Here is a 23,157-nt window from a genome sequence, read left to right on the forward strand (position 1 = left end):
AAAGGCCATGCCATGTCCAGATGAGCATTTACATTCTTTCTACCACCTCTTCCATGATGTTTCCTGTCTTTTTTTTTTAATTTTAAAAACACATTTATTTATGAAATCACTTGAAGTTGACTGCATAATTTCAACATGAGCATCACTGAAAAAAATATGACATATAATATGTTTGTCTCTAAGAAAAGTCTTAGTTCCACACTGAGGAACAATGGTTTTCTTTTTCTTTAAATGTAGATCTCAGCAGAACATCCATCAAGCAGTCCCAGCATTCTTAGAACACTCTGGCAAGGAAACCCATAGGAAACTCATTTTTCTCAATCATACTCAGAGAATCGAATGTGCTGACTGGCTTGTTGAGTCTTGGCCAGTCTAATCTTCTCAGCTTTGGTGATTAACTTCTCTGTGCCTCTTTTCTTTTCCCGAGGTTGATTAAGTTTGGCCTGTCTATCTACCAATATCTTCTGCCAGTACCTCTGCTCGTGATCACCAGAAAGGACCTCGAGGTTCCAACAGTGCTTCTTTCTAATTTCAGTCTGAGCATTCATTACTGCCTGCGCATCCTCAGGAGTTTTGAATCGGGCATGGCATTCAGTATCTCCTTCTAGCAAATCAACGTAAACAACTTCTAAGATTGTGGCCAAAACATCCTATATGATTAAAAAAGTATAAAGATTTAAAATCAACACCTAAAATGGCTCACAATTAGTAAATGTACCCACAAAAATTGTCAAATGTATCAATAAGTTACTCTGTAGTTGTAGGGTAAATACATAAACCACTTCTAAAATACACAAAAATACTCTTAATTTGGACCGTTTCCTGTCTTTTTTATCTTGAGAGCATGTGCTCTTAAACTATAATAACAGAAATCTTGTTTTAAATTGTCTTATAAAAGTATAAAATGTAAATTTTGTTCTTAGTCGTAAGATATTTTCTTACTTGAGTCATGTTTTCATCTCACTATTGAGGGCATCAGGTCTGTTTTGACTGTCTAGGTAAAAGACAGTAGAAATAACGACGTAAATGTAGCAGATGTTACTGAGCTAGTATGATTGCAAATTTCTGCAATTTGCCTAGGCTGAAGTAACAATTGCAAAGGGGTCATGGGATTTGATTAATCTTCTTCTTCTTCTTCTTCTTCTTCTTCTTCTTCTTCTTCTTCTTCTTCTTCTTCTTCTTCTTCTTCTTCTTCTTCTTCTTCTTCCTCTTCCTCTTCCTCTTCCTCTTCCTCTTCCTCTTCCTCCTTTCTTCCTTTTCCTCCTCCTCCTCCTCCTCCTCCTCCTCCTCCTCCTCCTCCTCCTCCTCCTCTTCCTCCTCCTTCTTTTTTGGTACTGTGAGTAAACTCAGGGCCTCGTAGATGTTCAGTATGTATTCTACCACTGACTACCACAGAACTATAACTGCAGTCCCTCAATATGCTTTTTGGTTGTTTTTTTAAAGAACAAAAACAAAAATCAGCGTCTTGTAGACCAAGCTACAACACTTGGTCTATGTAAATTCATAGAGATCCCCCTGCTTCTGCCTCCTGATTGCTGGGATTAAAGGCATGTGCTACCATTAAAATATTGTTTTATTTTCACAATTTTGAGACGGGGTTTCTCTATATAATCCTGGCTGTCCTGGAAATCACTCTGTAGACCAGCTTACCTCAAAGTCTCAGAAATACTCCAGATTTTATCTCCTGAGTTCTTGTTGTTGTTCTTGTTCTCCTCCTCCTCCCTTCTTTTTTCCTCCTCCTCCTCCTTTTTCTTCCTTCTTTCTTCTTTCTCCTTCTCCTTCTTCTTCCTTCTCCTTTTTTTTTCTGTGTAACTTTGGAGCCTGTTCTGGAACTAGTTCTTGTAGACCAGGCTGGCCTTGAACTCAGAGATCCTCTTGCTGTGCCTCCTGAGTGCTGGGATTAAAGGCGTGCGCCACACCGTCCAGCTGTTTTTTTTTTTTTTTATTTTGAGAGTTTTTAGTGTTTCTATAGGGGTTCCTTAACTGTCATCTGTTCAACTGGTAGTCTGGATTAAAATTTGTCTTTCTCTCTCTCTCTCTTTTAGTATTCAAGAGGACAGTAAATCAAATAAACTGAAGCAAGCTCCAATTCTAAGGACGCGATTTCAGAAACCAAAACCCAATACAGGAAGAAAAAGAATGACCTCCAAGGAAAGGGTGTCAGAGGAGGTTCCTATTTCTGGAGAAACAACAACTTTGGAAGAAACTGCAAAACCAGACTCTTCGCCAAGGAAGAAGATGCCAATTGTAACTATCACTGTTACTCCTGCCACTAACGAATTGGAATCCGATTTAAAAGACACTGGAAAAAATGACACATCTTCTAACATGAAGATGTCAGAAAAGACAGAAGTCACTATGGAAATGGAGATAGGTTTGGAAACAATAGAGAGAGAGATTTCCCCAGGGGAGATGGGAGCAGAAATGATTGACATTCCTATGGAAACAGAGATAGGTTTGAAAGCATCTTTAAATGAGATTTCTCCTATGGAGAACGTGTCAGAGTTGATTGATACCACAGAGGAAATTTATACAAATTTGGAAGAAACTGTAAGAAGAGAAACATTTTCACAAGAAAATGGCCCCAAGGAGGTTAGTCCAATTAGTGAAATGGAGACAGACTTGCAAGAAACTGGAAAAGACTTACCCACAAGAGACAGGACAACAGATATGATTGATAGCACTGAAAAAGGGGAGGCATATTCAGAAGAAACTGAAAGACGAGAAATATCTGTGCCAGTAGAGGAGACAGAGGAGCCCAAAACCATGGGTGAAATGGAAACACATCTGGAAGAGTTCGGAGGAAAGGCAGTGAGAGCCCCAGCAGAGCAGCTGGCTAGGGAGGTGGATGTGTGCAGGAGCACACACGAAGAAGAAGCGGGGGTGGAGTCGAGTGTTGTGGAAGAAAAGAAGCTTGACCTGAAGGGAACTGGGGAAAGAGACATTTCCACGATGGTCATGGCATCAACAGAGATGACTGCCACTGAGGAGAGTATTGGAGATCTGAAGGAAACAGGAGAGACTTCCATCTCTTGGGAGAGAGGACCTGGAGAGATGCGTGCTGGGAAGCACATGGTGGCAGACTTAGAAGAAACAGAAAAAGATATTTCTCCAAGAGAGCATGAACCAGAGGAACATAGCTCAAGGCAGCTCGTGGCAGATGTGATTCAGAGCAGCAGTAATGACAGCAGCCCTGGGGTTTCAGTGGAGAGAAAAGTATGTATTTCTCTGTCTTACAATGATTTAAAAACATTTCTCAGCAAGGTTACTAAAATAATTTATCATTATTACCCTTAAGTCCCAAAATACTTAAAATTGCAAATAAAAATCTAAAATCTTTTTCAGTCTTAAATCTTTTCATTTCAGATTATTGAAGAACTTGCGTATTCACTTAAAAATTTAAAAAGACTATTTTTTTTTAATTGTGGGAGAATTACTAATCATAATAACAGTTTGAAGTTACTCGTTTAGATAGCAATATATTTAGGAAATTGGACTAAATTTGAGCCAACCTGAGTATAAACATAGGCTGAAATTATTTCCTTTGGTCATAAACACCTATATATGTTTTTATTCTCCCTGACATCTAACTGCCTCCACTTTTAAATCTTTTGGTGAAAGTTTCTTTTCGTGTATAGTTCATACTCATAATAGCATTTGTGAGGATTTCTTCTCTTTGTGTGTGTGTATAATATTTGTGGTTAGGAATAGTCTTAATACACAATATGAAGGGAAGGCATTCTGATTTTTAAGTTTTAATATTTCTGACTTTTATATTTAACAGTTAAAAACTTCTGTATTTTTAAATCACTTTTAGAAATAAACTTGTTTAAAGTGTATAAAATACTTAGAGAATTTCTGTTTATGATGATGTATTGTGATAACTTTTCTCTAGAATATTAGCAATAAAATATCAGTGATGCCTACATTTGAGGAACAAAACGAAAACTCTCACAAGGAAGTATTAAGTCATGTGAAGTCTTCCCAGAATTCTGCAGACCATGAAACAGTTGCAGCGATACAGCCTGCAGATGTCCTGGAGCAGTTTTCCGGTACTAGCCTAAGGTACAAGTGCGTGGTCTGTGTGCCTTCACAGAAAAAGAGTATAAAGTTACACTCGCAGATTATTCTAAAACAAGTGAACTTTCAAGCCATGACATAAATTGGATAGTGTTACAAATTTTGAGATAGCTTATGCAAGATTGGGAGAGAGGATTAAGGCCACTCTGATAGCTGTTGGTGAGATTTATTAACAAATTTCATGTAACACATAAGTCAACATGGGTTTGACCAGTATTTTTTTTTTTTTTTGGTTTTTCGAGACAGGGTTTCTCTGTGGTTTTGGAGCCTATCCTGGAACTAGCTCTGTAGACCAGGCTGGTCTCGAACTCACAAAGATCCGCCTGCCTCTGCCTCCCGAGTGCTGGGATTAAAGGCGTGCGCCACCACCGCCCGGCCAGTATTTTCTTCATGCAAAAAAATAATAGGTTTATACCTGGATTGTACAACTTAATGTTTTTCAGAATTTAATGGATAGTTCCAATTTTTTTTTTCTTAAAAAAATAGAATTAGACAGTTATAGATAGGATGGTGCATGCCTGCAATCCTCACACTTGTGAGGTAGAGGCTGGAGGATGAAGGAAAATTGAATGCCAGCATGGCCTAATAGAGCAGGTTCCAAGCCCGTCTAGGTTACATAGAAAGACCATGTCTAAGAACAAGTAAAAGCTTACTGCCACTCTCTAAGATTGTCCTAGGTTCACTCGCTTCCACATTTCTTCTAGTCAAGTCTGGTAATCCTTCTTCCAAAAGCAGATCTCTTCCTCAAGAACAGAAGCCACTTGAAGTTAAACCAGCTCCTTTTCTGAGAAGTCGATTCAAAAAACCAAAACCAAACTTGTCAAGAGCAGCCTTAAAGAGAGCAACCCCAGAAGCAGAGCATCGTGTACCTGGGAAGAAGTCAGAAGCAGACACAGTGGAGACAGTCGCGTTACAGCAGGACAGTGAGCAGTCCGATTCTCCCTCATCTCAGCATGTGAGTGATGATTCAGGAGAGGGTTTCTGTTGTTGTTATTGTGCTTATTAAATTATTCCAAGTTCATATAATGAATGATGTGTATAGTATTGTTCTAAGCTTAGTGTGCCTCATTAGTCCGTATAGTTTATGTTAAAATATTTGATGTTTGGTAGGCAAGTGTGAGCAAATGTGTATCTTGGAAGCATCTAAGACATTTTAGGTTCTACTTGGTATTCTGGTGAGATCACACTAGCCAAATAACGTATCAGATTCCTCAGGAAAAAGGAGTAATAGTGTCTTACTTCATTGTTACTAAGATAAATAAAAAAATGCTAGATATGAGTTGAAGTGGATTTTATTTCCTTCATTAACTTAGTCGTAACAGATTAAGATTGTGTGTCAGAAACTCTAAAATGGAATGTTAACATTCAGCTTGGTTTTTAGTTTTTGCTTTGTCCTTGTAATCCTGAGTATTAACCCTTAGGACCTCACAGGTGTTGGGAAGCTTTCTTTCATTGAGTTGTATTCTCAGCCTTATTCACTTTTAAGGTAGATACTCATTAAGTTTGCCCAGGTTGGCCTTGAACTCACACTATAATTTAGGCAAACCTTGAACTTGTCTTCCTGTTTCCCAAGTAACTGGAATTACAGGTCTGCATACCAGGCCTCGCTAAATTGAATGTATTTTAAAGTACTTTTTCGGATTAAAGTTCATATTTTATACTTTAGAATAATTCTTTGTATATTTGTACTTTCTCTAACTTTGTGAAAGTTAAACTGCTTTTCTTATTTTATGTGTGGAGTGTTTAGCTTTAATGTATGTCTGTGCATGTCATGAATACAGTACCCACAGAGTCCAGAAGAGGGCTTCAGGTGCCCTGAGATTAGTTACAGATGGCTGTGAGCTACCATGTAGGTGCTGGGAATAGAACCTAGGTCTTCTGGAAAAGCAGCCAGTGCACTTAACAGCTGGGGTATTTCTCCAGTCTCATAGAAAAACTACTTTTACTTTTATTTATTATTTGTCGTTATGAAATCCATAATTTTGAAAATTATGTCTGTATTCTAAAACACATGTAGATGTGTAAGTATTATATGCCTAAATACCATCATCCGTTAGTATCTGATATTTCCACTTAACATAATATTTTAAACATCTATTGGGTTCGGTACAAAGAAAAACACTTTTTTTAAAGATTTATTTATTATGTATATTGTTCTGTCTGTATGTATACCTATATGCCAGAAGAGGGTGCCAGATCTCATTGCAGATGGTTGTGAGCCACCATGTGGTTGTTGGGAATTGAACTCAGAACCTCTTAATCGCTGAGCCATCTCTCCAGCCCAAAGAAAAGCATTTTAAATGTGGTTTTATACTAGAATATGTAAGGCTAAGCTTAGGTGTGTTATAGTCTGTATGTTATAGTCCTAGCTATTTAAGAGGTTAAAACTGGAGAGCTGCAGTCAAGATTAGCTCAGAAATAGGCAGCAGAGTAAGACCCTGTCTCTTCATTGTATGAAAATTCAGGTGTCAGGTGCTGGGAGGGAGGTGGATAGTTCCAGGACAGCCAAAACTATACAGTGAGACTCTTAAAAAGAAAAAGGAAGGAAGGAAGAAAGAAAGAAATTCAAGTTCAGTTCATTGGTAGGGTATTTGCCTTGCATGCATGAGGACCTGATTTCAGTGCCAACAATGTCTTCCAAAAAATATGAAATTAAAATCGAATATCCTATTAAAATTAATCTTCTTCCAGTGTTTTATTCCTCCTCTATGTGTTGAGGATGTCCCTGAAAGCCTGTTCTTGTTTATGCACGTTATGTGCTTGCTTATGGTTGCAGGAGATGAGTTTCTGCAAGTAGATGTGCTAGGAAGCGCACCTGTCCCTCGTCTACAGGAATGGGTCAGTTCATTCTTGTACTAATAACTTGTGAATTTTTCTTCTTTCTAAACTTTTAGGAGGTGCCTTTTCTAATGACATCAAGAGAAAATGATAACCCACGTCAGGAGGAGGAGGATGCTGTGATACTGCCGAGCATGCAGACTGGGAAGGACTCTTCCCTACCCAATTCATGTGAACCCAAAGAGGATTTGCAGTCAACACAAAAGCAGGAAAATGGCTTAGTTGTTCCTGTTGGGTAAACAGTGATATTTCCTTAAAAATCTAAAACAATAGAGGCTTTTCTTTGAAACATTTCTCTATTTTTTTTAAAGTGCTTTGGAGAATAATGGGTCTAATTCATAGGGCAAACCCACCTAAAATTGAAAATTAGATGGAATTGAACATCTTTTAGTGATTTTATTTATTGTTGACTTCTTAAGATTTATGTAAGGTAACATACTAAAAATATATAAGTGGTATAAGTCCTTGTCTTTTAAAAAATTGGCAAAATATATACATAAGATAAAATTTTCCATTTTTAGTTGTTCAAAACTAGTGACATAAAGCATTGTCTCATTGTTTTGTAGGCAACACCACTATCCGTCCTCAGAACACTTTCCTTTTCATAAACTACTAATGAAACTTCGTGTTTACTAAATAGCAACCTCCACTTCCCACTTGCCCCTTTTCTTCTGTTCTTGGCACCTACCATTCTATCATCTGACTTTTATACATTATTTTAGGCACATCATGTCCTCCTTCCATTTGGCTACATCCCCAAACCTGAAATAACGTTTTTCTTTTTCCTACGACCCCCCGAACTTTTATAACATATTTTTGTAATGAGAAGATACTTTCCTAGAGTGATTTGAAAAAAATATTTTCATGAGAGTTTAGTGGAGGAAATTCATGTTCTTACAGTTATCGACTTTTTATAATCAACCTCTCCTTCCTCCTTGTCCTTTTGTTCTAGGACTCAGAAGATGAACATGGTCACACAGGAAACAAAGCAAAGTGTTGGCCAAACTACTCTCCCAGTGAGAAGTCGACTTCAAAGACCAAGACCAAATGTACACAAGGCCAGACAGAGGCAAATAACAGGAAAAGGTGAAGCTGAAGGTGTAGCTAAGAATGAAGGATCAGAGCTGCAGAAAGATGAAACGAAAAAAGTCCTGACAGTGGTGAGAGGCTGGATCCTTAGCGCATACTAAGACAACAAATGACAGCTCAGCCCCGCCTTGTCCTCTCACCTTCTTGTTGAAGGCAGCTCTTTGCTAGTGAAGAGTTTTGTAACTTTCCCATAGTACCACAGTAACGAATTTCTTTAGCAAAAAACAGATATATCATTTATGCTGCAAAACAGTATGCTGTTTTGAATGACAGTTTAACCTTTTTAAGAACCTTTCTTACTTACCCCTTTTGTGTCTCGTTACTTAGCTGAGACTAGCCTCTATCCTCTGGTCTCATCGAGTGTTGTACTTACAGAATGTACCACCATTCTATTGTGTTTAGCCAATTTCTTGGTTTTTCTTTTGCATTCTGTGTGTGGCTGAGGTTGGCCTTGAATTTCTGATTCAATTGCCTTTGCCTCTCAAATGCTGTAATTATAGAAGTGTGTTAGCTCTATTAGTTTCTTTTTTTAACACTTACTTAATTTATTTGTGTTGTATGTGTGTGGGGTATGTGCATGTATGTACATGTGTATGTACACCTATCACAGCACAAGTGCATGATCAGAGGGCAACGTGTGGGAGTCCGTCCTCTTTTCCCACTTGAGTTCTGAGGACTGGAGTCAGGTTGTCATGCTGGTGCTTTGATTCTCTGAGCCATTTTGCTGGCCCTTATAATCAACTTTTTTTCAAGATAGGGTTTCTCTGTAGCTTTGGAGCCTGTCCTGGAACTCACTTTGTAGACCAGGCTGGCCATAAACCCACAGAGATCCTCTTGTCTTTATCTCCTGAGTGCTGGAATTAAAGGTGTGGGTCACTGTCTCCCAGTTCTTTATCAACCAACATCTTGAGTCTTTTGGTACTAGAAAAAAATATCTAAGTAGTGTAATGTCCTATCTCCCGGTTCTTTATCAACCAACATCTTGAGTCTTTTGGTACTAGAAAAAAATATCTAAGTAGTGTAGTGTCCCAAAATGTTAATCGCAAGTAGTCTTTGCTTTTGTGTTCTTTTCTCTGGGTATTAAGATAAAACCTAGATTAAAAGTCATTGTGATCCCCACTTCGACAAAAATACTTTAAAAAAAATTAGTTAAACTTTGGTGCTGGGGATCAAGCCCAGAGCTTTGTGCATGCTGAGCATGCAGTGTGCAGCTGAGCAGTGATCAGTGCCAGTTAATTTACATTCTCTGTTTTATAACAGATGGCTCTTAGATTGGTGTGCACAGGTGTGGTAAATGTACATATTTATTTGGGTATGTGCACATGTGTATCTAGGTATGTAGGGTGTTTTGCTTTATTTTTTCAGACAGGGTCCTTCCCTAAACTTGGAGTTTATTGCTTTAGGTAAGCTAGTGAATGGGGGAGTGGGGTGCACATCTTTAATCCCCAGCACTTGGGAGGCAGAGGCAGGCAGATAGATACCTAATGTCGAGGCCAGCCTGATATACAGACTTGAGTTCCAGGACAGTGAGGGTTGTTACACAGAGAAACCCTGTCCTGAAAAACATAAAAAATATCAGTCCATCACATTAACCAGTTTTGTCTTTGCAGGCTAATGCTCTCATTGAAGGTGAAGTTGAAGCTATGTCCCTTGGAGTTTCAGAGTACACAGTGAATGAAAGTCACAGACACGTGGTTCCTGTAGATGAACAAAAAAGGTGAGTTTGCTTTTCATGAGAAAAGCATAAACCCCGTCAAAGATAGTTTCTCATTATTATACAATTGGTTTTATGTAACAGTATTCTGAATTTTTTTTTTAAATATGTGTTTCATGGTGCTATTGGTTGAACCCAGTGCTTTTTACATGCCAGACAAGTGTTCTAGTATTGAGCTGTGGTTCACAACCCTTTTTAATTTTTTCTGAGACAGAATTTTGCTAAGTTGCCCAGGCTGGCTTTAAACTTGCTTATAGGCTAGATAGGCCATGATTTTGTGATTCTTCTGTTTCAGCCTTAGTAGCTGGGATGAAGCTTGTGCCAGCAAGCCCATTTAAATAAGGTTTTAAATTACCTCATTCTTGGCCCTGGCACATGCCCTTCAACTCAGGATTTGGGAGGCAGAGACAGGAGGCTCTCTGACTTCAAAGCTTTCAGGACTATGTAGAGAAACCCTGCCTCAACAAAACAAAACACACACACACAAAAATTCTTACTCCTATTTTTATGCCCATAATTTTGGTGCCTCCTTTGAACCTAGTAATATTTTTTCTTGACTGTCTTTTAAATTTCTTTATGGTTTTGTGGTGGGGACACATTCTGTGGGTTTCTGATCAGACACCAGCTTTCAGGAGTTGGTTCTTCTTCACCATGTAGGCTCTGGGAATCGAGCTTGGTTTATCAGGCTTAATGGCAAGTAGCTTTACCCACTGAGCCACCTGGCCATCCCCTAAACTTAAGTGTGTTTTCAGAGCCCCTTGTGATGACATTTTTCCTTGGAGATTGAATCTATTGACTCTACTACTAGCCATACCCTCAGCCCCATGTGATAGCTTTTAGTTAAATTGTTTTCTCCAGACACTCCAGATCCTGAAATGTATAAACCAGCATCATAATCATATTAGAACTTGCTATTTTCCCAACAGAATGCTTAGTAGGATTTGTTCCTCTTTTCTGTGTATTTTGAGAATTGGTTTCTAATAGATAAGAACTAATATGTGTATGTACTCATATGTATGTACACACATACACACACACATAATTGTTTGCTTTGTATCTGTGCGTTGAGGATTGAAATCAGTGTCTTGCAGTGCTAGCAAGTTATCTGCCACAAAGCTACATCCCTATGCCTATGTCAGTATTTTCAGCATCCTAATTTAGGTCATATCCATTACTGAGATACTTCCAGAAGTTCTTAGGTAGCTATTCCAGCTATCTTAGTAGCTTTGCCTTTCTTTGAATGTTTAAACCTTGTTTTTTGTCTGAAATGGATTATGTTAAGAACCTTAAGATATTTACTGTTAATAAGACCTTTCCATGAGCTTTAAGGAATGTAGTAAGATAAACTTGCTGTCAAGTAAGACCATTGTGTGTGTGCTGATGTGTTGTAGCTCAGTTGACGCTTTTGTTTAAAATGTTGTTATAAAATCTCTGTTTAGCTACTGTGCCAAGTTTGAAGTACCTTGTTCTTTGAAAGTTACTAAAGTGATATGACATCAATGAATTCTAGAGCTAGTGAGTGAAAGTAGAGAAAGATTAATACTATAAACTGTTCCACAGGTATGCAGAAAATGGATAATATAAAGCTTTTGTATTTTTTGTTTTACATGTAAAATGCAATGTTTCATTTTTACATGCTTGGTTTTATTTCCAGTTTATATATCCTTTGAACTTAGAATCTGTTTGAATCTAGAATTGTTTAATGTTGCATTGATGAGGAGTTCTGGTCTTCACCATAACTTGTGCTTTATTTTAGGCATGAAAATGAACCTCATGTCCCTAGTCCAGCACAGTTATTAAGAAGACGATTCCAAAAGGCGAAACCAAATTTAGGAGGAGCACACCATAGAAAAGAGCAACCAGTTGTAGAAAAAGGCACAACAGACCAGAGCACAGACCCAAAACCAGAAGACCATGAGCCGCAGAAAGGAGACTTGGACATCCAGCTTCCTCTAAAAGTGAGAGAGGAAAAAATAGTGTTGTTCGTCAGTCTGTCCTGTCAGCGTGATGAGGGAGAGCTATGGGGAAAGTTTCTGCTTTTCTGAAAAGCCAGCTTGTACAGATTTGAAAATTGATCACCTGTGACTTTTTAAGTTTAGAGGTCTAGGCCAGACTGCTAAAACTTATTAATAAAGATTGTTTCCATGGTAATATTATGTTTTGTTTTTCTTTAAGGAAAAGACAGAGATTCTAACACCTCTGGAGGTTTCAGCAGGAAAAGATTGTATTGTTCCTGAAGCGTCAGGTTCTCTCACTAATGATGCTCAGCTGACAGCTGTACCATCAGGAGGTGCAAGGGACGAGATTGTCGAGGACCATCCTACATCATCTTTGGGGCTTGAAGAGCAGGGTCTCAGTAAACAAATTAGGTAAGATTTTATTTTGAAGACTCAGAATAGGAGATAAAAAGCACTTATTTGTTAAAGAAGTTCCATCTTAATGTAGTATTCTTTATTTACAAGCCTGTTTTATTTTTATTTGTAACAATGTACATTCTTTTACCTGCCACATGATATTGTGCATTACGTCAGTAATTAGAATACTATTGGGTTTGGCTGTAAACAGTAATGAAGGGTACCTCCATAATTTTCAACAAAGTGGGAAGGAACCTAAGTTCTTGAAAAAGAACCTTATTTTTCTAATCTGTTTACCCAGTAAGATAAACAAGTCCCACTGTTTGATTTCATATTCATTATTAATTGGTTCCATGTATTTTGCCTTTTAATTATTTCCAATTTTGTGTCTATCTCAATAACCATATCATGGCTATAGGGGCCAGTATTAAAAACTTACTATGCAGCCTTTATAGATATATAACTAAGAATTCACTCCGAATAAGATACTAAGTAGTAGTTAATTCCTTTCTTATTTTCATGACATGTTTTTCAAGGAATAGGTGGGGTTAAGAATAGCTCATGAGCACATTTGTGTAGGACATTTGAGGCTTAGGTTCAATTCTAGCATCATAAAAGGAGATGTATCTATCATCATCATAATCATCACCAGTGCTAGGAGTTGAACTTAGGGCTTCACATGTTGGGCAAACACCCTGCCACTGAGTTGTCTTCTTAGGCCAAGATTTTTATTTTAAAGGTTGGAACTGAGATTTTACTGTTAACAGTTTGGCTTTTATTGAGATAATCCTGGCACATACATGACTATGTTATTTTGGTTCAACATCCAGCAGTCCACAACTATTGAAAGAATCAAATTGTTCCAAAACTGCTGCACATCGAAGAACACCTCTCTCTTCTGCCTCTGAGTGTGAGACAGATCACAGTGGGAAAAGAGCACATAGAAAGATGAAATCAAATGTGACCAAAGGGCGAGGACCCAAACGGATCCGAGGTAAGACTGCTAAGAAGGAACCTAGAGCTTCCAAGTCCATGTTGGTGACTCTTCGGGCTTCTCAGAAAGAGGATGAAGAGGATGCTGAGGATTTTGATTCTGACTTTGAGGAGGAAACCTATCATCTTGCCCCAGAAGAATTAAACAAAGCACCAGTGTTTGTACCTGTTGGTCTCAGATCCCCTGAACCAGTGTCTGCTCAGATCGAAGAAACAATGGAAGAGGTAGTTTGTGTTTCGTTTTTTCAGTTTTTCCCACTTTCATCCCCTTTAATGAATGATTATTTTTTTTCTTAGTAATTGCGGTCTGAAAAGTCCTTTCTTTAAATGTCTACTGTCAAAAGTAGTTTATTTGGGACTTAGTGTGACTAGCTTAAGCAAATCAGCAGAAGTGGCCTGTATGGCCATCACTCAGTTGCCATAGTCTCCTCTACAGGGGTTAACTATGATAGAAACTTGCTTATCTGTAAGCTGCTTAATCTACATTTTGACTAATTTAAACAAGATTTAGCAGGTGTTTTTTTTCTATTAACTCTGTAATAAGCTTTCTGTGTTGTGGTTGGTAGAGAAGGTAGAATTAATCTCTGCTTTTCCCACCCCTTTTTTGTTTCTTGTTTTTGTTTTTGTTTTGAGGCAGGGTCTCATGTATCTCACATTGCACATTGGCCTTCAAACTTGCTACATAGTCAAAAGATGACCTTGAATTTTTAATTTTCCTGTGTCCATCTTCCTATGTGTAGCCATTTGCTGCTACACCTGTTTTAAGAAATGTTGAAGATAGAACTTACAGCTTCATGTATATGAGATAAGCACTTTACAACAGAACCATATCCGCAGTTGTTCCTCCCTCCCTCCCTCCTTCCCTCCTTCCCTCCCTCCTCCCTTCCTCCCTTCCTCCCTTCCTCCCTTCCTCCCTTCCTCCCTTCCTCCCTCCCTCCCTCCCTCCCTCCCTCCCTCCCTCCCTCCCTCCCTCCCTTCCTCCCTCCCTCCCTCCTTCCCTTTTATCATTACTCTTCATCCAAAAGAACTCATCTTTCGAAACTGAATATATATGTGTGTGTGTGTGTGTGTGTGTGTGTGTGTGTGTGTGTGTGTGTGTGTATATATATATATTCTCTCTCTCTCTCATATATATATGAGAGAGAGAGAGAGAGAGCGCCTAGGGTGACCTTCCTCCCTCTACCTCTACCTCACAAGTGCTGGAATTACAGGTATGTGGCGCTGGTGATGGAACCCAGTGCTTTTACGTACTTGGCATGATCTCCACCAACTGGGAGCCACATCCCCAGTCCCTGCTTCTCTATTCTTAGTTCTTTTGAAGATAAAATCAGAAATGGATTTTTTAGGATATATGGTAATTCTGTATTTGAGGATTTTAAGCAAAAAAAAAAAGAAGAAGAAAAGTTTTACACAGTGGTTACATCATTTTCTTTTGTGACCAGTACTGTTCTAAGGTGAATTTCTCCCTATCGTTACCACTATCCATTTATCCTCTCTTTACCCCTTTTCACTCCCTCCTGCCTTTCTTTCTCTTTTCCACTCCCTGACCCCTTGTTATAAGTGCTTATTCTCCAGCTGCAGTGTGCCCCACTCTTTTTCAGTAGTGATACACACCTTTAATCCCAGAAACAGGTGGATCTCTGAGTCTACAGAGCGAGTTCCAGGACAGCCAGGGTTACACAGGGAAACTCTATCTCCAAGAAAAAAAAAAAAAAGAAAGGAAAAGAACAACAGCCGCTCTGATGTGAGCAGGTGTGGATGAGAGTACACTCTGCTTCCTTGTTCCTGTTCTTGTTCATTTCATCGTCACTTAGCTGGTTTATTGAGCATAATATCTGAATCAGGACTTAAAATACTTTCTGAGTCATTCGAAACAGAATCAGGAGTTTGCTAAGATAGTGATGATAGAAAAATAATTAAAAAGATATGCTACTTCTGTTAAGAAATGATACAATTCTTGAATCTGTAGAGATACATTTGTTAGTCGAAAGGAAAACTTACCTGTAATTTACTTAGGATTAATAATAGCATTTTAAATTTCTAAAAGTAAATGAGTTAGTAGAATTCTTGAAATTAACTGAATAATACTGAAAGTTCAAAGTAAGTATACTGAATGTCAGTTTTAGTATATGCCAAGAAAATAGCAGAGACATTAGTCTTGTGGACGGACGACGGGTTATTACTGCACAGTTTGATCTGTATCTCCCTGCCACCACTACTACCAGCTCTTTGCTAGTGAAATTAACTTTCAATAATCAGGCTTTAGGATATGTCTTTGAATAATACAGAGTATCTTCTTCAGTGGCACTGTCCTTCCCCTGTTCTGGCGATCAAAGATAGGGCCTTGTAGACATGGACTCTGGATTATAATGAGTCTGTCATGATAAAATTTTCATAGTTGAACAGGGAACTGGCTATTTGTATTACCTTTAGGCTGGAAAGATGACTTATCAGTTAAGGGTTCTTGTTGCCCAATCATGAGGACCATAGTACAAATCCTATCTTCCATGTCCACCAAACATCTGTAACTCAAGCTCAGAGGGATCCAACACCTTCCACTGGCCTCTTCAGGCCCACAGATGTGATCATCTGTAGTGACCCCTACATGCATAAATAAAATAAATCTTTAAAAAAATTATGCTCCTTTAACCAGCTGTTAAGTGAAGAGTGTGAGTGAACCTGTTACATTGAGTGTCAGGATTCATGTAACTATGGGGGTGGGGAGAGAGGATTGTTTCACCAGGAGTGATATTAAGTCATCACTACTGTAATATTTATGGTACTGTACAGTTTTGTGTATACTTAAGGTGTTTTTCTTAAAGTATGAGTCTGTTGAGGGCAGGGACCTAGTATATAATTAGGATTTGTATGTCTGTGCTCATATGCTTGTTTTTTTTAAACTATTATGTAAATGTTAGCAAATGGACTAAATGGAGACAAAGGGGAGGGAATGGGGAGTGAAATGCCAGCTGCTCAGCAGATTAGCCGTAGAGATTTTGAGTACTCGTTGTAGTAGACTCAGATCCCTCGTAAAGTAATGTTTTACTTTTGCTAAATTGTTAGTCCCTAAGAATTACTCTCTTAGTTTTTTAGCTGTGTAATTGTGGCGTGTTCCTCCATTTTAATGTTTATTTTGGATTATTAGGGTGAAAAAATGAGATGTTCTAATGAGTGTATTGTCTAATTGAAATAACACTTGTTATGACAGCTTGAGATAACCATGGATGTTGCAGACATAGGATGTGTAACTGTTCTTGAACATCAGCTTTCAAACACGGATGCAACAACTGAGGATGTGCAACCAGAAGAAGATTTGCATTCCCCAGCGTTTGTGAGTACCTTGTTCATGTTTGCCTTTCCCTGTTTACCTCCCTCAAGAGTACAGGATTATTTTCATAACGGTCTTTATTTTTTCCCTCTCATGTGAGGAACTGGTTTATGAGTAGTTGGAACATATGAATTTTCATGGATTTTATTTTTGATTGTAAAACTTATTTTTGTGTTTGTTTTCTAAAGCTCTGAATATTATCATAGAATTTACCCTCAAATTCTTGGCAGAAGTCTTCGTTAAATAAACTTTACAGCAACTACACAAAACTAGCTACACTATTATAAATGTATAGTAGAGATGTTTTTTAAAAACCAACAAAGATTATGTTTGTTTTTATTTTGTGTATGTGTTTTGCCTACATATGTATGTGCACCACGTGTGTGCAGCCACTTCAAGTAGCTTTCTTTAGTGGATCTGAGGAAGAAACCTTCTGGTTCCTTTCTTCCTGCTTTTCTGGAAGTTGCTAGTGCTTTACCATTTCTTGGCATTCTAACCTTGGCTTCCATTGCCTTCTGACATTCTTCCCATTGTTTGTGTTTGTGTCTTTTATTTTGATGCATTGAATTAGGGCTAATCCTGTGGTTTGTTTGAAACCAAGTACATTTATAAAGACTTTTTTCTAGGGAAGATACACTTACAGTTTTGGAAATTTGAAATTCAATTTATATGTAATTTATAATACTTTTCAATTTGAATATGTTTTATTTCTTTTTTTTTGTATGATTGCCTTGGTTAGAGCCTCTATTGTAAATCAGCTTCTAGGCACAGTACAAGTGGACATCCTTGATTTGGTCATAGTCTTAGGAAAAAGCAGCTGATCTTATGTCCCTAAGTAGAATGGTGGCTGTGGGTTTTCTAGGATGGTCTTTATTAGGCTGAAGAAACCCCCTTCTGTCTGTGCTGTTTTGTTGTGAAAGGATTTTAGACTTTGTCGTGTGTAGTTTTTACGGTTTTAATTTTTATTCATGATACAGACATAAATATTTTTGTTACTGTATTGACAAGTTGTATTAGCAATAGTTCTTTGGTGTTGAAGAAAACTTATTTCCCTGAGATAGTTCCTCCCTGATTATCACGTATGATTTTTTATACTTCTACATTGTTTCCTAGTATTTCAAGTGTATTTATGTCCATATTCATAACAGATATTATGAGTTTTTGCTGCTGCTGATGATGGCAGCATTAGGTGCTGGAGTCTTGCTCCTCTAGGACCTATGGTGGGGAGAGAGCTGACCACAGCTTAAAGGAAGGCTTAGCCATTTAGCCACTGACAAAAGGGCCATTGAGCAACTGTGGTTCACAAATGCTTGTTTTAGCTACCAATTTTTATAGATTTTGCTGAATAGCTGTTTCTCATTTGTTTTTGCACTTAGAACCAATTCTAGAGATTATAAATGTTTGCTTTTTAAGTCATGTTTGGCATCTTACTGGACAGCAGGCCAGTGGAACTCATGCCACCACCTCTCTGGACAGCTGTCTCCTGTGCATCATTAAAATGTGCTGTATTTAAGTCACTCAGTGTAGGAAGTTGGTGTCTTCTCCCAGATTTTAGGTTTTTTGTTTGTTTTCTTTTTCTCTTTCTTTCTTTCTTTCTTTCTTTCTTTCTTTCTTTCTTTCTTTCTTTCTTTCTTTCTTCCTTCCTTCCTTCCTTCCTTCCTTCCTTCCTTCCTTCCTTCCTTCTTCCTTTCTTTCTTTCTTTTTTTCTTTCTTTCTTTCTTTCTTTCTTTCTTTCTTTCTTTCTTTCTTTCTTTCTTTCTTTCTTTCTTTCTTTCTTTTTTTCTTTTTCCCCCAAAATAGGGTTTCTCTCTAGCTTTGGAGCATATCTTGGAACTAACTCTTTTTTAGACCAGGCTGGCCTCAAACTCACAGAGATCCGCCTACCTCTGCCTCCAGAGTGCTGGGATTAAAGGTGTGCACCTGACCAGACTAGTTTTTATTGGGTAAACTGATAGCAGATCTGACTAAGAGTTGAAAGGGTTATGATTGTGAGGCTCTAAGAATGGTTAGATATGAGTAATGATGAGGAGACAGAAAATCATGTGAGATATAAAAGAATTCGGCCTTTATGCTTTTCTGTTCTTATTTGTGAAGCTTTATGATCAGACATAAATTAAGAAAAGTAACTATTATAACTAAAAGCCTAGAAAGATGTATACCATGTGATGCTTAAAAACAACAACAAAAGAATATCATTTGTTTGGGGGAAACACTTAGGATGTTCTTATCTTTTCCATTTTTTTTTTAGGAAATGGTCATAGGTGAACAGACCCCAGAAGAACCAGGTAACTGTTAACAAAGAATTGATTAAACTACTCGGTTAACTGTAGCATGGTGATTAGCAGTGGCAGCAGGTCAATAGGGCAGCTTGTTAAAGTGTAGAACAGTGGCGTTAACCTGTCACCTTGATAGGAAGCTGGGATTCTCCAAATCTAGCTTTAGAAGCTGAGCCTAGAGTTAATGTTAAGTAATGAAGTTACTTTATGTTTCCTGTGGAGCTGCCCAGAGTTAGTCTAATGTGAGGGACGTGTTTTCAAGAGCTAAGAGTCAACACTGATGGTCTGTCTACCCTGACAGTGTGACTTTAGTAGTGGGTGGTGGGAGGAAGGCTGTTGAAACTGGTTATAGACGATGAGTGTCTGAGTGAGGTATTTCTAAGTAAGCAGACCTGTTTTAACATTGGTATATTTATTCAAGGTCCCAGTGATGGAAGCGCCGAAGCTGCCATAACTTTGCTTACAATGGGAGACATAGTATTGCAGTCAGAGATCATCACTGAACAGGGTGATGGTAAGAATGGAAGACAGTCTCTCTAGATGTAGTGCCAACGCTTTTGAGATGATGCAGTTGGCTTATTAAGAATAATTTGGGGCCTGGGGTTGGAGAGATGGCTCAGCAGTTAAGAATACTGGCTATTCTTCCAGAGGACTCTGGTTCAATTCTCAGCACCCACATGGCTGCTCATAATTGTCTGTGATTCCAGTTCCAGGGGATCTGACACCCTCACACAGACATACATGTAGGAAAAACACCAATGTACCTAAAGTAAAAATAAATAAATTATTTAAAATAAAAGAATAATTTGAGGCTAGAGAGATTGGCTAATCTGTTAAAAAGGCTAGGCTCATAACTAAATATAATAGAATAATAATAACAACAACAACAACAATAATAATAAAAATTAGCCTGGGCGTGGTGGCTTTTAATCCCCAGCCACAGGGCTACAGGCAGAGGTAGGCAGATCTCTGTTAATTTGCAGCGAACCTGGTCTACATAGTGATTTCCAGGGCAGCCAAAGCTTGTTGTGGGGAGGAGGGAGGGTGTGGGATTTGTATTCATAGACTAGTAATTATCTAATAAATCCTCAACCTGTGTACCTGTAGCTTGTAACCATCATAAACATCATTGGCTAATGGAGGTCACTGGCCACTGATCACTGTGTAGACATTTAGCAAAGGGGTTCCAGCTTGAGATGATGATCATAACTCTGATAAATCTGTGAAGAGGTAAATAGTAGTTACTGAGATGATTTATTCTAGTTTAACTGTTCTGGTAGTGAAAGGGGCCAAAGGAAAGGCCAATGTAGATCTTTAATACATTAAACAAACTTAGAAACTATACAGTTGTTTTAATTTTTATTTTGGGGGAAAGGGGTATGGAACCCAGGGCCTTGGACTTGTTGGCAAGTATTCTGTAACTGAGCTAAATCTCCTGCCCCAGAAGCTGTGATCTTGATTCATTATCTTTAACTACAGCTAATTTTATTGACTGGTAATGGATGATCTGCCATTCATATTAGTTGTTAGACTTGTAAGTTCATAACTGATTCAGGGGATTCTCTAATTTGTGTTACAGATAGGGCTTCTTTTTCAGTGACAGAATATTATACTGGAACCTGTCACAAATTTCTAGTACATAAAGTATAGTTTTCAAAAATTATTAAATGATGATGTCCTGTCTTGAGATCTATATAGATCTATATATATGTAGAACAGTATATAGTTATTGAAAGTTTACTAGAGTACTCCAGAATTTTAGTGCTAAGAATAATATGCTTATTACAAGTCAAGTTTTTAAATGAAATGTGAGATAATGAATTTAAATTTAGATCATAATAGAATAAACTTTAATACTAAAGTTAGACAGTTAATTGAATGTTGAGGAATTCATTTTATTCAGGTAGCTATTAATATTGGGTCAATTTTAATTTCCTATTTTTTTCTGCAGTAGGAGTATGTGTATTTCCTGATGTTCATTCAAAGGATAAAAGTCATGTTCCTTTTAGCCCAGATAATGTAAATCACAAAATTGTTCATGAATATCAGGAGGTTTCTTCACCTGTCATTAGTATGTCGCCTGCATCATTTGAGGAAAACAAGATTGTATCGAAGGAACCAAGTACTAGAGAAGAAGCTGATGTCATGGGAGAAATAATGGAGAATACTCTGTCAACCAGGTTATTTTAATATTCAATTTAACAAATACAGTTAAACAGCATCATCAATTTAGTTATTAGCTTCTAGTAATGCTTGTATATAAATTTAAAGTAGACGATGCCAATTTTTCACACATTAAAGATTAACTGATACTGATATTGGTTTATTGGTTTTACATATAAAATCACAGCAATATATTTTCTGTGTCTTTGAAACTTAAGTGAAATAGGTTTATATAAATGTAGTTTGTTTTACAAACATGGTTTCTATTTTCTCAAGTCTTAGTTATTAAGCACTTCATAGTTTTAGCACTCAGAAGCAGACGTCTGCCAGGTGTGTTTGCGCATTCCTGCATTTAGCTTTCTGGAGGCTGCAGCAGGAGATAGCTTGAGTTTTAGGGGAGCTCCTTGCTGTGTTGTTATTCTATCCCAACAGACAAGCAAACAATTACATATAATGTGCACCTGGGTGGTGGTGTATTAGCTGTCTCGACACTAGACATGACACCACAAAGGGATTCTTACACAGCTGATAACTTCTCATTCCCTTTCTTCTAGGAGCACAGCTCCTGCAGTGACCAAACATGTGGGAATGGAGAGTCATTTTATCACAGGTGAACCAAGTCCTGAGAAGATCTCAGGGGTCTATGGGCTTGAGGATCATCAGGAAGTTGCCAGTTTTTATGTAACCAAAGGGACAGAAGTGGAAATTCAAAGAGGTGAGTTAAATTTTTCTCTTACAAAGTTCCATTGACAGAAGATCTGTAGGGTGAGATGGCTCGTCTGTAAAGACACTGCCACATAAGCCTGTAGACCTGAGCTTGACCTCTGACCTTTACATGCTCATGTGTGACTCCTGTAGTGATAAAGAGTTTTAAGTTTTATTTTAAACTTTTGTGTGTGTGAATAGTTTGTTCACATGTATTTTGAGAGGGAGAAAGGGAGAGGGAGGGAGAACACACTGTAATCCAGCCCTCTGGAGGTGAAGGCTATCTAAACAAAAGTATTGTGTTTTATTGAGACATGATTCATATACAGTACACTTTATCTAAAGTTTATAATTCAGTGGTGTTCTGTTCACCAAACTGTGTAATTGCCATCATCAGTAGCTACTGTTCAATCTTAAGCAACCACTAATTTATATTTGCCTTTGTACATTTGCATATTCTAGACATGTCATGTGAATAGAAACATAAAATATAATCCAGTCTGATGTTTTCACTTAGCACAATGTTTTTAGGATTCATTTATGTGGTAACATATATAAAATACCTTTAAAAATTTACTATTGTGTGTGTTTGGAGTGGGGAATGAGTGTGTGGAAACTGGAAGACAATCTGTGGACTTGGTTCTTTCCTTCTGCCTTTGCAGGGCGTCATATTTTCTTGATTGCCATATTTTCCTCTACTCACTAGCCCTTGTTTCTTTTTATTGCCAAGTAAGACTTGGTTGTATAAATATACCACATTTTTTTATTATCTGTTGGTGAGCATGTGCGATGTGTGTGCCTGTTCTCTGTAATGGATAATGCAGCTGAAAGCACTCAGGTGGGCATGTGTTTGCACTTCTCTTGGGTTTATACTTAACAAAGTAGAATTTCTGGGTCATGCGTTAATTCCATTTTGAGCTTCTTTTCCCTCTTGTGCTAGGGGTTGAATTTAGACTTTATACATACTAAGCATTCACTCTATCACTGATCTATAGATAACCCTGCCTATGTGTTTAATCTTTGGTGTAACTATTAAGTTGTTTTTAAGAAGATATCAATTATTTACTGTGATATTTATATTTTATGTGGCAGTTAAATTAATAAAAAAAAGTAGTTGCGTCATTTTATATTTTTAACCTGCTCTCTATGAGAGTTTTTGTCTGTCTCTGTCCCTCTCTCTGTCTGTCTCTGTCTGTCTGTCTGTCATACACATACACACACACACATACACACACACACACACACATATGAATGAGAAGGATTTGCTATGCATTCCCAAGCTGTCTAGGAACTCACTGTGTAGCTTAGGCTGGCTTTGAACATGGAATTCTCCTTTCTCACTCTTCCAACTGCACCGAATTTTATTTTCTGTCTCCTTCCAGTTCTTAGTGGTGCTTTAGGTTGAACTCAGGGACTCACACGTGCTAAACAAACATTAAAGGTCCTTTACATGCATAGTTCTCCCAGGCACTATTATTTATCTTTTATATTATAACTACCTTGATGTGAAGCAGTATTTTATTGTAAATTTAGCTTGCCACGGACTGACTCTCTTGGAGATCGAAGACCGAGGGAGAACAGTGGTGAAGACTTAGGAGAACCCAGGATTCAGCGAAT

General features: G+C 37.9%; 1 protein-coding gene across 5 annotated transcripts in view; it reads left to right on the forward strand.

Annotated features, from left to right (window-relative positions):
• The window catches only part of Bdp1 (B double prime 1, subunit of RNA polymerase III transcription initiation factor IIIB), a 96,405-nt gene that overhangs the window by 45,474 nt on the left and 27,774 nt on the right, over positions 1-23,157 (forward strand). For 3 of the 5 annotated variants that reach the window (XM_057789618.1, XM_057789614.1, XM_057789615.1), the window contains 14 exons: positions 2,046-3,216; positions 3,896-4,065; positions 4,813-5,035; positions 6,975-7,153; positions 7,871-8,078; positions 9,618-9,724; positions 11,478-11,679; positions 11,897-12,090; positions 12,906-13,293; positions 16,277-16,399; positions 18,645-18,681; positions 19,094-19,186; positions 20,624-20,852; positions 21,390-21,550. In XM_057789618.1, coding sequence (XP_057645601.1) covers positions 2,046-3,216; positions 3,896-4,065; positions 4,813-5,035; positions 6,975-7,153; positions 7,871-8,078; positions 9,618-9,724; positions 11,478-11,679; positions 11,897-12,090; positions 12,906-13,293; positions 16,277-16,399; positions 18,645-18,681; positions 19,094-19,186; positions 20,624-20,852; positions 21,390-21,550 — 3,485 coding nt within the window. The remainder of the gene's footprint in view (positions 1-2,045; positions 3,217-3,895; positions 4,066-4,812; positions 5,036-6,974; positions 7,154-7,870; positions 8,079-9,617; positions 9,725-11,477; positions 11,680-11,896; positions 12,091-12,905; positions 13,294-16,276; positions 16,400-18,644; positions 18,682-19,093; positions 19,187-20,623; positions 20,853-21,389; positions 21,551-23,157) is intronic. The other 2 variants (XM_057789617.1, XM_057789616.1) reach the window with 2 other exon arrangements.

Source organism: Chionomys nivalis, chromosome 15 (assembly GCF_950005125.1).
Source record: "Chionomys nivalis chromosome 15, mChiNiv1.1, whole genome shotgun sequence".
Lineage (NCBI taxonomy): Eukaryota > Metazoa > Chordata > Mammalia > Rodentia > Cricetidae > Chionomys > Chionomys nivalis.